At 49.6% G+C, this 12,554-nt stretch overlaps 1 protein-coding gene across 7 annotated transcripts in view; it reads left to right on the forward strand.

Moving 5' to 3' along the window:
- DAAM2 (dishevelled associated activator of morphogenesis 2) overlaps positions 1-12,554 on the forward strand; it is a 130,990-nt gene that overhangs the window by 88,299 nt on the left and 30,137 nt on the right. For all 7 annotated transcript variants that reach the window (XR_009597570.1, XM_042237110.2, XM_060403169.1 and 4 more), the window contains exons 4-10: positions 710-784; positions 1,223-1,317; positions 5,033-5,366; positions 6,688-6,798; positions 8,257-8,360; positions 9,469-9,535; positions 10,558-10,675. Coding sequence is in view for 6 of the 7 variants with exons in the window: in XM_042237110.2 (XP_042093044.1) it covers positions 710-784; positions 1,223-1,317; positions 5,033-5,366; positions 6,688-6,798; positions 8,257-8,360; positions 9,469-9,535; positions 10,558-10,675 (904 nt within the window). In the remaining variant the exon portion in view is untranslated. The remainder of the gene's footprint in view (positions 1-709; positions 785-1,222; positions 1,318-5,032; positions 5,367-6,687; positions 6,799-8,256; positions 8,361-9,468; positions 9,536-10,557; positions 10,676-12,554) is intronic.

The raw sequence follows: 12,554 nt of genomic DNA on the forward strand, positions 1-12,554 counted from the left end.
CTGGGGAGGAGTTGAGGCTTTCTCTTGGGACCTGAGGGCTGGATCTGATTAGCGCTCTGCCTTCTGGCTGCACAGACCCCATCCCCCACCCCCTTTCCAAAACCCAGGACTTTGGGTTGTGGGGGAGGGAATCTCTTTCTCTCCTTTTTCAAAGTTACAATTTATTGAGCACCTACTCTGTGCCAGGCACTACACCAAATGCTTAATATCAATCAATATTTTTCAAAACTCCGAAAGACCAAGTTTTTTAAAGGTCCAGACTGTCACTGACTGATACTGTTTTGTAAAATAGAGTGAGAATGATATCAGAAAAAATGAAGCCTGAAAAAGTAGATGTACAAAGTACAAGTGCACATTTTCATTAGATTCAGCAGACTGAAAGTCGTGTTTCATTACATGGAGTCAGAACAAGTATGACGGGGGGAAAAAAATAAATTATTTTTAACCATATATATTGTTAGTTGAAAGTGTGTATACCTGCATGGTTTCTGCCCATGTCATTATCCGGTCCTGAGGTTCGGATATTCGTGATCTGCGTCTTGCTGGGGAAGAAGCAGAAGCCTAGGGGGCTTCTGTGACTCCCTCAAAGTCACCCCGCCTAGGCGGGGCTGGAAGATGAACCTGAATGCGGACCTGGAATGAAGCTCAGGACTCCAGACCGTGGGCCTGTCTTGCCAGGTGGTCCATACAACCCTTCCTCTTGTTCCAGGAGCAGGAGGACCCCAACAAGCTGGCGACCAGCTGGCCTGACTACTACATCGACCGCATCAACTCCATGGCTGCGGTGAGCCTCCGCCTGTCCTGCCCCGGCCCCACCTGGAAAGGCTGTGGGGGGTCGGGGGGTGGCTCTCATGTTCCCCTGCAGCCCACATCCGGGGATCAGCAGCTTTCCAGCTATTCCCAAGATTGTATCATGACCCCTCCCTCCCCTGTGTGACTTTATAGAGACCCCAAACCATTGAAATAGTGATTAATGATGCGCAGATCACCCAGGCTTGAGAAACAGGCTAATCATTCTCCCCATTTTACAGATGAGGAAAGTGAAGCCCGGGACTGGAACCTGGGTCTTCTCAGAGCCTGACACCCTTGTCTCAGTAAACCATTTGGTGGGGCCTCACCCTTCCTGAGGCGAGGGTGGCCCCTGGTTCACAGGCAGGCTGGGGTGCAGGGAGCTGGGAGACAGGCAGCCCAGCGCGACCTCTGTCGCTTTTTCTGACCTCAGATGCAGAGTCTGTACGCGTTTGATGAGGAGGAGACGGAGATGAGGAACCAAGTCGTGGAAGACCTGAAGACTGCCCTCCGCACACAGCCTATGAGGTGTGCCCCTTCCCTCGCTCCTCTTACGGCCCTCCCCCAGTGGGCCCCTCAGCTTCTCGAGGCCTCACACAGAGCCCTGCTCCCATCCCAGGCCCCTTGGCCGACTCCACTCTCAGCATCCCCTCGTGCTTACTTCACCCTCTTTCACATCTGGGCTCCCACTCCCCCCCTCTCTCTGAGGAGCTGGGATGCTTCCAGAAGATGAGCATGTTGGGGAGGGCGGATGAACATAGGAAGATGGGGTAAACCTCCGGTCCAGAGGTGGGCGTACTGGCAAGGTGCTCAAGAGCGCTGAGTAGGGAGGAGCCCCACCAGGGAGGTGAGAGTGGGTGAGAACTACGCTGGCCACTAGAGGGCGATGTGCTGTCTCCAGATGAGATTTCTCCATCGAGCGTGGGAGCGGGCAAGCAGGTGGTGGCTGTCTCCAGGACTGAAAAGAACCACTCCCTGCGTCCCGGGCCACATCGTGAAAGGGCCCAAGAGAGCCACAGGCTCCTCTCGTGTCTGGCAACGGGCTCATTCCGGCTTAGGGGAGGCAACTGTTAAATTTTCAGCAGTTTTGCAAGCTGCTTGTTAAAACTATGATTAAAATGTAAATTATATCAACTCGTGATTTTAAAAATGACATAAAAACCAAAGGTAATTAAGAACTTGAAACTTATCACTCCTTAACTGCCTGATGATTTGACGACATTTTCCTATACACTCGTGTGTGCCCACTGAAATTGCAGCCGGCGTGTGTGCCTGGCGGGAGTATGTGAACAGTGCATGTCTCCCCAGCTCCACATTCAGTGGCATCACATGACTAGCTGGAAGTCAGCTGTGCTGGGAGTATTTATACCATAGAAATTGGCCAACAGCACAGTCAGGCCTGTTTCTTTCTCCAGAGGGCCAGTTGTTACCAACACACGAGTCTGCCTCTGTGTGTGTGTGTGTATGTGTGTGGTCTAGGCTGACCTTTCTGCCCCAGGAGCCTGGAAGCGGAGCCTCATGGAGAACAGGGGCTCCCTAACCCCTGCTTGTTGCTCAGGTGGGGTGGGGGTCTGATTTAGAAAGGGGATACAGGAAGGTTGAGAAAGTCAGGAAGTAGAAGGGTTGAGGGGATGTTGCCCAGTTCATCTCCCACTTCCATCTGTTCTTCTTTCTCTTAATCAAATTCTGATTACAAATGTCACACATAGTCATGGTGGAAATTTTGTGGGATACGTAAAAGTGTATAATAGAAAAAAAGTAAATGATAGCTATTTTTAACAACTTAATGCATTCTATTTTTCTAAGTATATTTATATAATCATGTAGAAATGCTCACAGATGCCCTTGGAGTCAAATGTCTTCATTATATAGAGTGCTTCCCTCAGCTTCACTTATGGCATGTCCTCAGATCATTAATTATTGTTCTACTAAATCAAGGGTTTTAAGCCTTTGTGTGTGTGTGTGTAGGCATGCACACTTGCGTGCCATGGATGACTTTGGTACCCAGATGAAACCTACTGACTGCTTATTAGAATGATGTTTCTAAATAATAAAATACATAGAACTAGATAAGGTTTAAAAATGAACCAATTAAACTGAAATACAGCCACCAAATTTTAAACATTGGTGAGATAGCAGTAAATGTACTGCTTTATGCCTTAAATAAAAAGAGCTAGCAACCACCATAACTTTGAAGTGCTGATGAGTGGAAATGATATTTTGAGATATCTGTAACAGCTGCAATTTGAGATGAAAATAGCTGTGATTTCTTTGGGTGAGAAAGTCAGAAATTCTGATAATGCCACTATATTTTATGGTTTACATTCTTCACTGAGAGAAATGCTAAATTCAAGGTAGAGATTACCCCCCAAAAGTGTATCTTTTGTTTCCCATGGAAGTTCATTAGCCATAGACCGCTTAGGGGAACACATATTCCAGGTTAAGAACTCCTGCACTACATGGTTTATAATGTTTTTTGCTAACATTTAAGCTAACTCAGATGTTTTCTTAGGGATCCCTTAAAGAGTGCCTTCCCCAGCCTTGATCCCTTGATGCAGTGACTCTGATGTCTCCCCTCTCTGGAAGTCTTCCTTGTTTGCTTATAATTCTCTGCATTCCCATCCTCACTGGTAATGAGTCTTCAGGTTTAACAGCCATGATAATTATCCTAATAATTATCATAATCATCTCTTTCACATGTATACCTTCGTAGTTGTGTAAATGGCAGTCAGTGGTGTGCAAATGCACAGTATTTAAAATGCAAACGAGATGTGAGTCCCTTGTGAGGTGGTAAGGATTTTAGGGCTTTGTGGTTGTTCAGTTGTTAAGTGATGTCCAACTCTTTGCGACCTCATGGACTGCAGCACACCAGGCTTCCCTGTCCTTCACTGTCTCCCAGAGTTTGCTCAAACTTATGTCCAACCATCTCATCCTCTGTCGTCCCCTTCTCCTCCTGCCCTCAGTCCTTCCCAGTATCAGAGTCTTTTCCAAAGAGTTGGCTGTTCACATCAGGTGGCCAAAGTATTGGAGCTTCAGCATCATTTTTTCTAATGAATATTCAGGATTGATTTCCTTTAGGATTGGCTGGTTTGATCTCCTTGCAGTCCAAGGGGCTCTTTAAAAGTCTTCACCAGCACCACAGTTCTAAAGCATAAGCTCTTCAGTGCTTTGAAAGTGAAAGTGTTAGTTGCTCAGTTATGTCCGACTCTTTGCAACTCTGTGGACTGTAGCCTGCCAGGCTCTTCTGTCCATGGGATTCTCCAGGCAAGAATACTGGAGTGGGTTGCCATTTCCTTCTCCAGGGGATCTTCCTGACCCAGGGATTGAACCCAGGTCTCCTGCATTGCAGGTGGGTTCTTTACTATCTGAGCCATCAGTTCAGTTCAGTTCAGTCACTCAGTCGTGTCCGACTCTTTGCGACCCCATGAATTGCAGCACACCAGGCCTCCCTGTCCATCACCAACTTCTGGAGTTCACTCAGACTCACATCCATCGAGTCAGTGATGCCATCCAGCCATCTCATCCTCTGTTGTTCCCTTCTTCTCCTGCCCCCAATCCCTTCCAGCATCAAAGTCTTTTCCAATGAGTCAACTCTTCGCATGAGATGGCCAAAGTACTGGAGTTTCAGCTTTAGCATCATTCCTTCCAAACAAATCCCAGAGTTGATCTCCTTCAGAACGGACTGGTTGGATCTGCTTGCAGTCCAAGGGACTCTCAAGAGTCTTCTCCAACACCACAGTTCAAACGCATCAATTCTTCAGCTCTCAGCCTTCTTCACAGTCCAACTCTCACATCCATACATGACTACTGGAAAAACCACAGCCTTGACTAGATGGACCTTAGTCGGCCAAGTAATATCTCTGCTTTTGAATATGCTATCTAGGTTGCTCATAACTTTTCTTCCAAGGAGTAAGTGTCTTTTAAATTCATGGCTGCAGTCACCATCTACAGTGATTTTGGAGGCCCCCAAAATAAAGTCTGACACTGTTTCCACTGTTTCCCCATCTATTTGCCATGAAGTGATGGGACCGGATGCCATGATCTTCGTTGGAAGCCCTAATAAGTTGACCATATAGCAACCACGGAGGGATTAGTGCTTTAGATAAACTTTATAAATGAACCAAGTGGCTTCTTCAGGTGGGACACAGTGGTCCCTAGATAAGGGGTAGCTATTTGCAAAATGCAGACAGAATAATATGCAAATGCAGGGTACCTGTTTGGCTGATGGCTCTGGTCTGGGCAGGTTTGTGACCCGCTTCATCGAGTTGGAGGGCCTGACCTGTCTGCTGAACTTCCTCCGGAGCATGGACCACGCCACCTGCGAGAGCCGCATCCACACCTCCCTCATTGGCTGCATCAAGGCGCTGATGAACAATTCCCAGGGGCGGGCGCACGTGCTGGCGCAGCCCGAGGCCATCAGCACCATCGCCCAGAGCCTGCGCACGGAGAACAGCAAGACCAAGGTGGCCGTGCTGGAGATCCTGGGCGCTGTGTGTCTGGTGCCCGGTGGTCACAAGAAGGTACTGCAGGCCATGCTCCACTACCAGGTGTATGCGGCCGAGCGGACGCGCTTCCAGGTAAGGGCCTGGTGGAGGGCCTATGTAAGAAGCCCCGAGGGCCCTTAAGAGAGGGGGGTTTGGCTGGGATAATGCACTCTTACCTAGACCATGGGTTCCTAGAGGATAGAACATTGCTCTGCTTCGTTTTTGTGGCTCTACAACTCTGAGCCCAGTACCTGGCTCAGACGGGGGCTCCATCAAGAATTATTGAATTGAATGCCATTGTTCGAATCAAGATTTTAGGCCTCAGAACTTCCCTGGGGGTCCAGTGGTTAAGACTCTGCACTTCCACTGCAGGGACACCGGTTCAATCCTTAGTCAGGGAACTAAGATCCCACACACTGCTCGGCGTGGCCAGGTGAAATAAAAGGTGTTAGGGCATAAGCCTGGACCAGTGCCTACTTTGGGAACGCTGCGACCAGTCCCGGGAGCTCAGGCCATACTAGTGCCTTTTCTTCTGCCTGACTGCTCCAGTAAAGAGACAGACAAGAAGTTTAGTGTCTTGGTACAGAGTAAGTCTCAACAGATATGACGTGTCACCACAAACTTTCTGGTTTGTCCACCAGAATTGACTACACGCTTATTCTGTCATCAAACATTTTAAAGCACCCACTCTGTTTGGAAAGTGACCCTGGACCCTTTGCAGAATATACAAAGGAGATGAAAGGTAGTGACCATGCCATTTTAAGGAGCTGAGAGTGAATACAGTTACTCTCTGTATCCTCTGGGGTTCCTCCTCCAGGACCCTCACAGGGACCAAAATCTGTGCATCCTCAAATCTCTTATAGCTGTGCACTATTTGCATATAACCTACGCATATCCTTCCTTACACTTTAAGTCATCTCTGGATTACTTCTGATATGTGCCATAATGTAAATCTCTGTAAATAACTGTAAATAAAATATAAATGCTATGTAAACAGTTGCCAGTGCACAGCACATTCAAATTTTGTTTTTGAATCTTTCTGAAATATAAAATAGATATGTATATATTTATTTTTTAATGTGGGGTTGGTTGAACCCATGGATATGGAGGGCTGATGAGCTGTAAACAGCTGTAAAGTGCTGAAACAGCATTTTGGCATCACCTAGCAAAATAGAGCAAGTCCCCAAGGCTGAGTGGGAGAGGAATAAGGCAGGACTGGGGCTGAGGTGTGGAGAGGCAAAGGACACTTCTTGGAAAAGGTGAGCTTAGAGAACGTTCAAGATGAGTTGGATAGATCAGGTACAGAGAATGAATGCAGCATTCTGGGTGGTTGGAACGGTGGGAGCAAAGGTGTGAGGCTGGACCTGTAGGATCCTGATCCCTCCCTCCTTTTCGGTCCTGCCTTTCCATCCAGACCCTGCTGAACGAGCTGGACCGGAGTCTGGGCCGATACCGGGATGAAGTGAACCTGAAAACAGCCATCATGTCCTTCATCAACGCTGTCCTCAATGCTGGCGCTGGAGAGGTAAGGCCTCTTCTCCGTGTCCTTGCTGTGCTCTGACTTTCTGGCCTGGGAAGAGGGCGTGAGTGCTGCCTGGGGAGGTGGCAGAGGGTCGGTGTGGCTGCCGCCGCCATCATTGTGTCTTCAGATTGTCTGAATCACATCTTGCCCCCTGCACTGGACACCAAGAAGGAGGGGTTCCTGGGGAGCTTCCTGCATGGGTGGCGCCGTGGATTATGTGTGTCATGGGCAAAACCCAAGCTTGTCTGGCTGATGATGGCTTAGGATGGCGGGGGATCATTTATAGGAGGAGGACAAGTGTTGGCTCTTCTTTCTAGAGCTTTCTAAATACTGTTTCTGGACTGATTTCTGAGTTGGCCAGTCATAGTCTTCTAGAATCTTCTGTTAGGACATGCAACTTCTGATTTTCCTTCAGAATGGGGTCAGAATGAGATTCCCAGACCTTAAAAATAGAAAAATGGAAGATGAACTTGAAGAGCAGGTGAACTCCCCAAATTCTAAGGCAGTCTGATGCCTCGGTGAAGGTCAGCTTGTTGAAGGTCAAAAGGGGCAACTTAATGATCTCTGCTTGCCCCTGTTTTTTGCCAGCATACTCTCTTTTTTTTTGCATCCCATCCTGATGACCTGAATTAAGTGAGATAGGTTGAGGGAATTACCTGTCCCTAAGATGCTGACACGGAAAAGGCGATGGCACCCCACTCCAGTACTCTTGCCTGGAAAATCACATGGATGGAGGAGCCTGGTAGGCTGCAGTCCATGGGGTCGTTAAGAGTTGGACACAGTTGAGCGACTTCACTTTCACTTCTCACTTTCATGCATTGGAGAAGGACATGGCAACCCACTCCAGTGTTCTTGCCTAGAGAATCCCAGGGACGGGGGAGCCTGGTGGGCTGCCGTCTATGGGGTCGCACAGAGTTGGAAACGACTGAAGCAACTTAGCAGCAGCAGCAGCAGCAAGATGCTGACATCACCTGGCTCAGTACCAGCTATTTATACTGACATCTGTTCTGATTAGTTGCTAACCATATCTCATTAGGTAGTTTTTATGAATATCATTCTTGTTAGGTAGGTAATGTCATGCCCATTTAACTGATGAGAAAACTAAGCCTTCTGCAGAGTCACAAAGCTGGTAAGTGACAGAGCAGGGACTGGAACCAAGATCTGTCTGGTTCCAAAGCGTGTGCTCTGTATCGCTCTTCAGCACCGCTCTTTGAGGCCAAATCTTAGAGAAAGCTGGTGAAGGACGTAAAAGAAGTGAGGCAGGAGACCTAAAGTGGGTGACTAACAAGGTGAAAGGATGACTCCCCCAACCCCTCCTTGCTGCTCTGGGACCTGAAGCAGTTCCGATGCATTTGCTGCTGGGGATGTGGTGGAACTGGAGTGGCCGTGAGGGACCACTGGGGGACTCTTGCAGAAATGGAGACCAGCCGGTGAGCCTAGTACCCCCTTGGTGACCCCCAGGATAATCTGGAGTTCCGCCTGCATCTGCGGTACGAGTTCCTGATGCTGGGGATACAGCCCGTGATTGACAAACTCCGGCAGCACGAGAATGCCATCCTGGACAAGTAAGGCCCAAGCCACCCATCCCCACTGCAGACCTATGGGGAAAGTGCCTCAGTGGGGGATGGGTGAGACCCTCAGAGAGGCTTCTGTTCCCTGGGAGACCACCTGCCATACCCAGCATCAGTTCAGGAGCAGCTCTGGGTCTGGGGGAAAGGTGGACAATGGCTCTCCCACCCCCTGTCCCACATCACCTATGTCCCCTCCTGGCCTCCTCGCCAACCTCCTGTCTCATCTCTGATGTTAGAGGAGGTGGACCCAGTGGTCCTCTGCCGTGGCAGTACCAATCCTGGGGGGAATTTGGAAATGTAGGGGTGTTCTTCGGTTTTCAAACTGGCTGGGGGACGCACTACTTGCATCGGTTGTAGGGAGCCAGGAACGCCAACCATCCACCGTGCCCTCCTGCTCAGCAGAGACCCGCCCCCTCAAGGTCTTTCTTGACTGAAGAGCACAATGAAGCTCCTGTGCATCACCGGTGGGCCCCTCTGGGCCACCCCCTTCACGCAGGCTATTTTATTACACTAGGTCTTAAGGGAGAGAGCATGGGTGGATGGACCTTTTTGCAGTGGAATGGAGGAGGGGATGGGGTAGAAGATGACAGACTGGCTTTGAGTGGAGACCTAGGATGGTCTGAGAACACTGGGGAAGGTCAACCTAGGGCAGTGATCCTTGACTGTGGGTGACTTCACCCCCCTCCCCAACCCAGGGAACAGGTGGCAGCACCTGGACACATTTTTGGTCATCACAACTCAGAGTGGAGGCCGCTGCAGGCATCTGGTGAGCAGAGGCCCGGGATGCTGGTACATATCCTTCAACTCACAGGTCCACCTGCCCCCACAGAGTCAGGGATGATCCAGCCGCAGGTGTCAACCTGGGAGAGCCTGACTGAAGGTCATAGGACCCTGGGTTGGCCTCTCCAGGGGCAGGCATGAGATTCTATAAAGGACGAGAGTGTTGACGTACAGGAAGCTAACTTCTTTCTGGTCTGGTCTTGGCCTCATTTGCATGAAGCCTTCAGATTTAGTCATTTCAGAGGCTTAAAGGGGCCGTAACCCTCACCCAGGGCTGACCTGGTGGTGATGTCTGCTTCCTCTATCCCCCCATCCCGTCTAGGCATTTGGACTTCTTCGAGATGGTCCGGAATGAGGATGACCTGGAGCTGGCCAGGAGGTTTGACATGGTGAGAAGCCTGGAAAGGTGGGGCGACTGCGGTGGGTCCCGACTCCTGTGCTGTGTGTCAGCCTGGTTCCCTGGTGGTGCTACCGTGGCCGGGTCTCACTTCTGGAGCCCTGGCACTATAGTGGCTCTACAGGGCCTCGCCTCAAACTGGGAGAGCATCTCCCCTGGAGGAGACTGCAACCCCCAAAGGAAGGAGAGACAATTCTTACACACGGCTACCCTCGAATGCCTCCTCTGGGATGACTTTCTCCCTGTCTTCCAGTAATCTGAGTCACCTTTCCCCATTGCTAACCTGATCCTGCTTAGCAAACAAAATCATTTCCATGTGAGCCTTGGTAACCCTGAAAATACACACACCTCTGCTTTAATATGGTGCTAGAAAATCCCTGTCCAAATAGAGATCTACTTTGGGCTGGTGCTTCAGTGGCCAAGCACCATCATTTTCAATTCTAAAAAGAGCCCCAGATACAAAGAGAAGGAAACCAATGTTCGAGAGGACCAGCGGCTTCTTGCTGTCACACAGCTGCAGAGTTGTTCTGGCGTTTGCTCCCAGGCTGTGGATCTAGGCCATGTGCTCCTGGAGTCAGCCAGGCCCTGCTTCCTCCGCTTAGTTTGAATCAGTAATTCTCAACCAGGGGCAAGTTTACTTCCTCTGGAGGCATCTACAATGTTTAGAGATGTTCTTAGCTGTCACAGCGGGTGTGAGGAGGATGCCTCTACATCTGGTAGGTGTAGGGCTAAGATGCTGCTAAATCATCTGCAGTGAACAGGGCAGCCTCTCACCCCCCACCAATAAAGAACCATCTAGTTCGAGATGCAGGGTTCCCTGGTTTATATAATTAGCACCTCTCTCCTCCTTTTCTCTGCCTTTCTCTTTTTTTAAGCCTGGACCAGAGGCAGGGAGGGAATGCTCTCCTGTAGGATGGGGCTCAGTGGATGGAAACAGGGTCATCCCCTCTCTATTCTCTTCCTCTGCTCCTTCCCCTCCCCTCGCCCCATTCACGGTGCCCCCCACACCCTCAGGTCCACATTGACACCAAGAGTGCTTCCCAGATGTTTGAGCTGATCCACAAGAAGCTGAAGCACACGGAGGCCTACCCCTGCCTGCTGTCTGTCCTGCACCACTGCCTACAGATGCCTTGTGAGTAGCACCCCCCACTTGGCCAGGCTGAGCCCTTGGCCCGAGGCATCTTGAGACAAGGTGTCAGAAGCTCCCAGGGTCAGGGTGTCTCCCTGTGTCTCCCTCCTGGCCAGTTGTACCCCAGTTCCCAGGAGGTCAGACTGGAGGACTCAGACCCCTACTCTACCCATCTTCCTTGGAGTCAGGACTTTCACTGTCCCCAGCGCAGGGGCTGAGGATTCAGCCCTGAGCAATGCCAACATCCTGGACCAACAAGCAGAACTTGATCCCTGCTAAATCAAACAGCCCTGACTGCCAGCTCGTGGCAGCGTTGCGATGGGCCTTCTCGGGGCGTTCCAGAAAGAAGTTTCCTGCTTGCAGGAGCAGTCCAGCTGCGGAGTGGAGGTTGTGGCAACACGTGCAAGCAAACTTGCTGCTTTGTTTGTTTTTAAAGATTTAATAACTCTTCCATCTAGCCCTTGCTGGCTCCCACCCTAGCACCCTTGTTCCTGCCTCACTTTACAAAAACCAAATGACCGTGTCTATAGGAGCAGATGCTAAACCCTTAAGATCCAAGTGTATACAGTGACCAAATAAATTCTACATAGTTACTAGTAGCCACCCCAGTGTGTGATCTGAAATGAGTTGTAGCTGCACCATTTGGTATTTAAACTCTTCATAAAATAGCAGATTTGGAAACTGGCCTGGACCAACAAAATGGTCAGCCTAGGCAGACTCTCTTTAGTGGTGGTGATGGTGTTGGTGTTGGTAATCAAGGTGGTGGTGAAAACTACAATTTATTGTTGCCCACTCAGGGCTGGGTGTGATGGAAGATTAAAAGAGTGTCTGTAAATCTCAAAATGGCTTAAGGCATGTGTTTTATTATCTACATCCTTACAGTGGGTGAGCCTGAGACTCAGACAGTCTTTACATATGAAAGAATTTTGTTTCTTTGGGATGAGGACTTAATTTTTTAATTTTTTTAAGAGAAATTTTTTTCAAAAATATTTATTTGGCTGTACTGGGTCTTAGTTGCAGCATGCAGGATCAAGTTCCCTGACCAGGAATTGAACCCAGGCCGCCCCCCCCCCCCCGCCCCCACCCTGGCCCCCATTGGGAGCATGGAGTCTTAGCCACTGGACCACGAGGGAAGTCCCCAGGGGTCAGGGCTTTAGATGAATCACTTTCTACTTCTGTGAACACAGGCTTTACCCTGTGTTCCTGGATGAAAGGTAAATGGAAGACATTATCATTTTGCAACGCATGTGCCGGTGAAGTGATGGGAAGCTAGAGTGCCCTGGATCAGGAAGCTGCCAGTTCTCCAAAACCCAGGCTAGCAGGTCTTGGCGAAAGACCTGGGAATTCTGACTTCTGTTCCCATGACTGTTTGGTACTCCGAGGGCACTGTGAATGGGGCCCCCTAGTCTGCCTCAAAATGGAGCTGTGCAGACATGACCTTCCTCCTTGTAGGCATTATAGTCTGCCTTTGAGGTCAGGATCTTGCTGCTTGACCGCCCTTGGGGGTCAGTAGAAACGCAGTACTTCGATTAAGAACCCAGGAAGAGGAGCCTGTGGCGATCCCATGAAAAGAAAGTCCTTCTCCAGCCAGACTACGATTAGGGCAGATGGCAGTAGGGCCCTGTAGAAATAGGCACAACCCACACAATGCCTTTGCCTTCACAGTTCAGGGTCACCTTCACCGAGAAATCTGCCTGGATTCCAAGACTGCTTCTCCAGCCCATTCTGACCACCCCCCTCTCAGTACACACCTGTAATTATTTTCCATTCATCTTTCTCTGTAGGACAATAACGTCGATAATCCTAGAGCCTTTGTTTTTTAAAAAGCATTTCCCTAGAGACTTCATCATTCAGCATGTAATGTTTGGAGATTTACTTCCTT

This window comes from Ovis aries, chromosome 20 (assembly GCF_016772045.2).
Source record: "Ovis aries strain OAR_USU_Benz2616 breed Rambouillet chromosome 20, ARS-UI_Ramb_v3.0, whole genome shotgun sequence".
NCBI classification, from domain to species: Eukaryota; Metazoa; Chordata; class Mammalia; order Artiodactyla; family Bovidae; genus Ovis; species Ovis aries.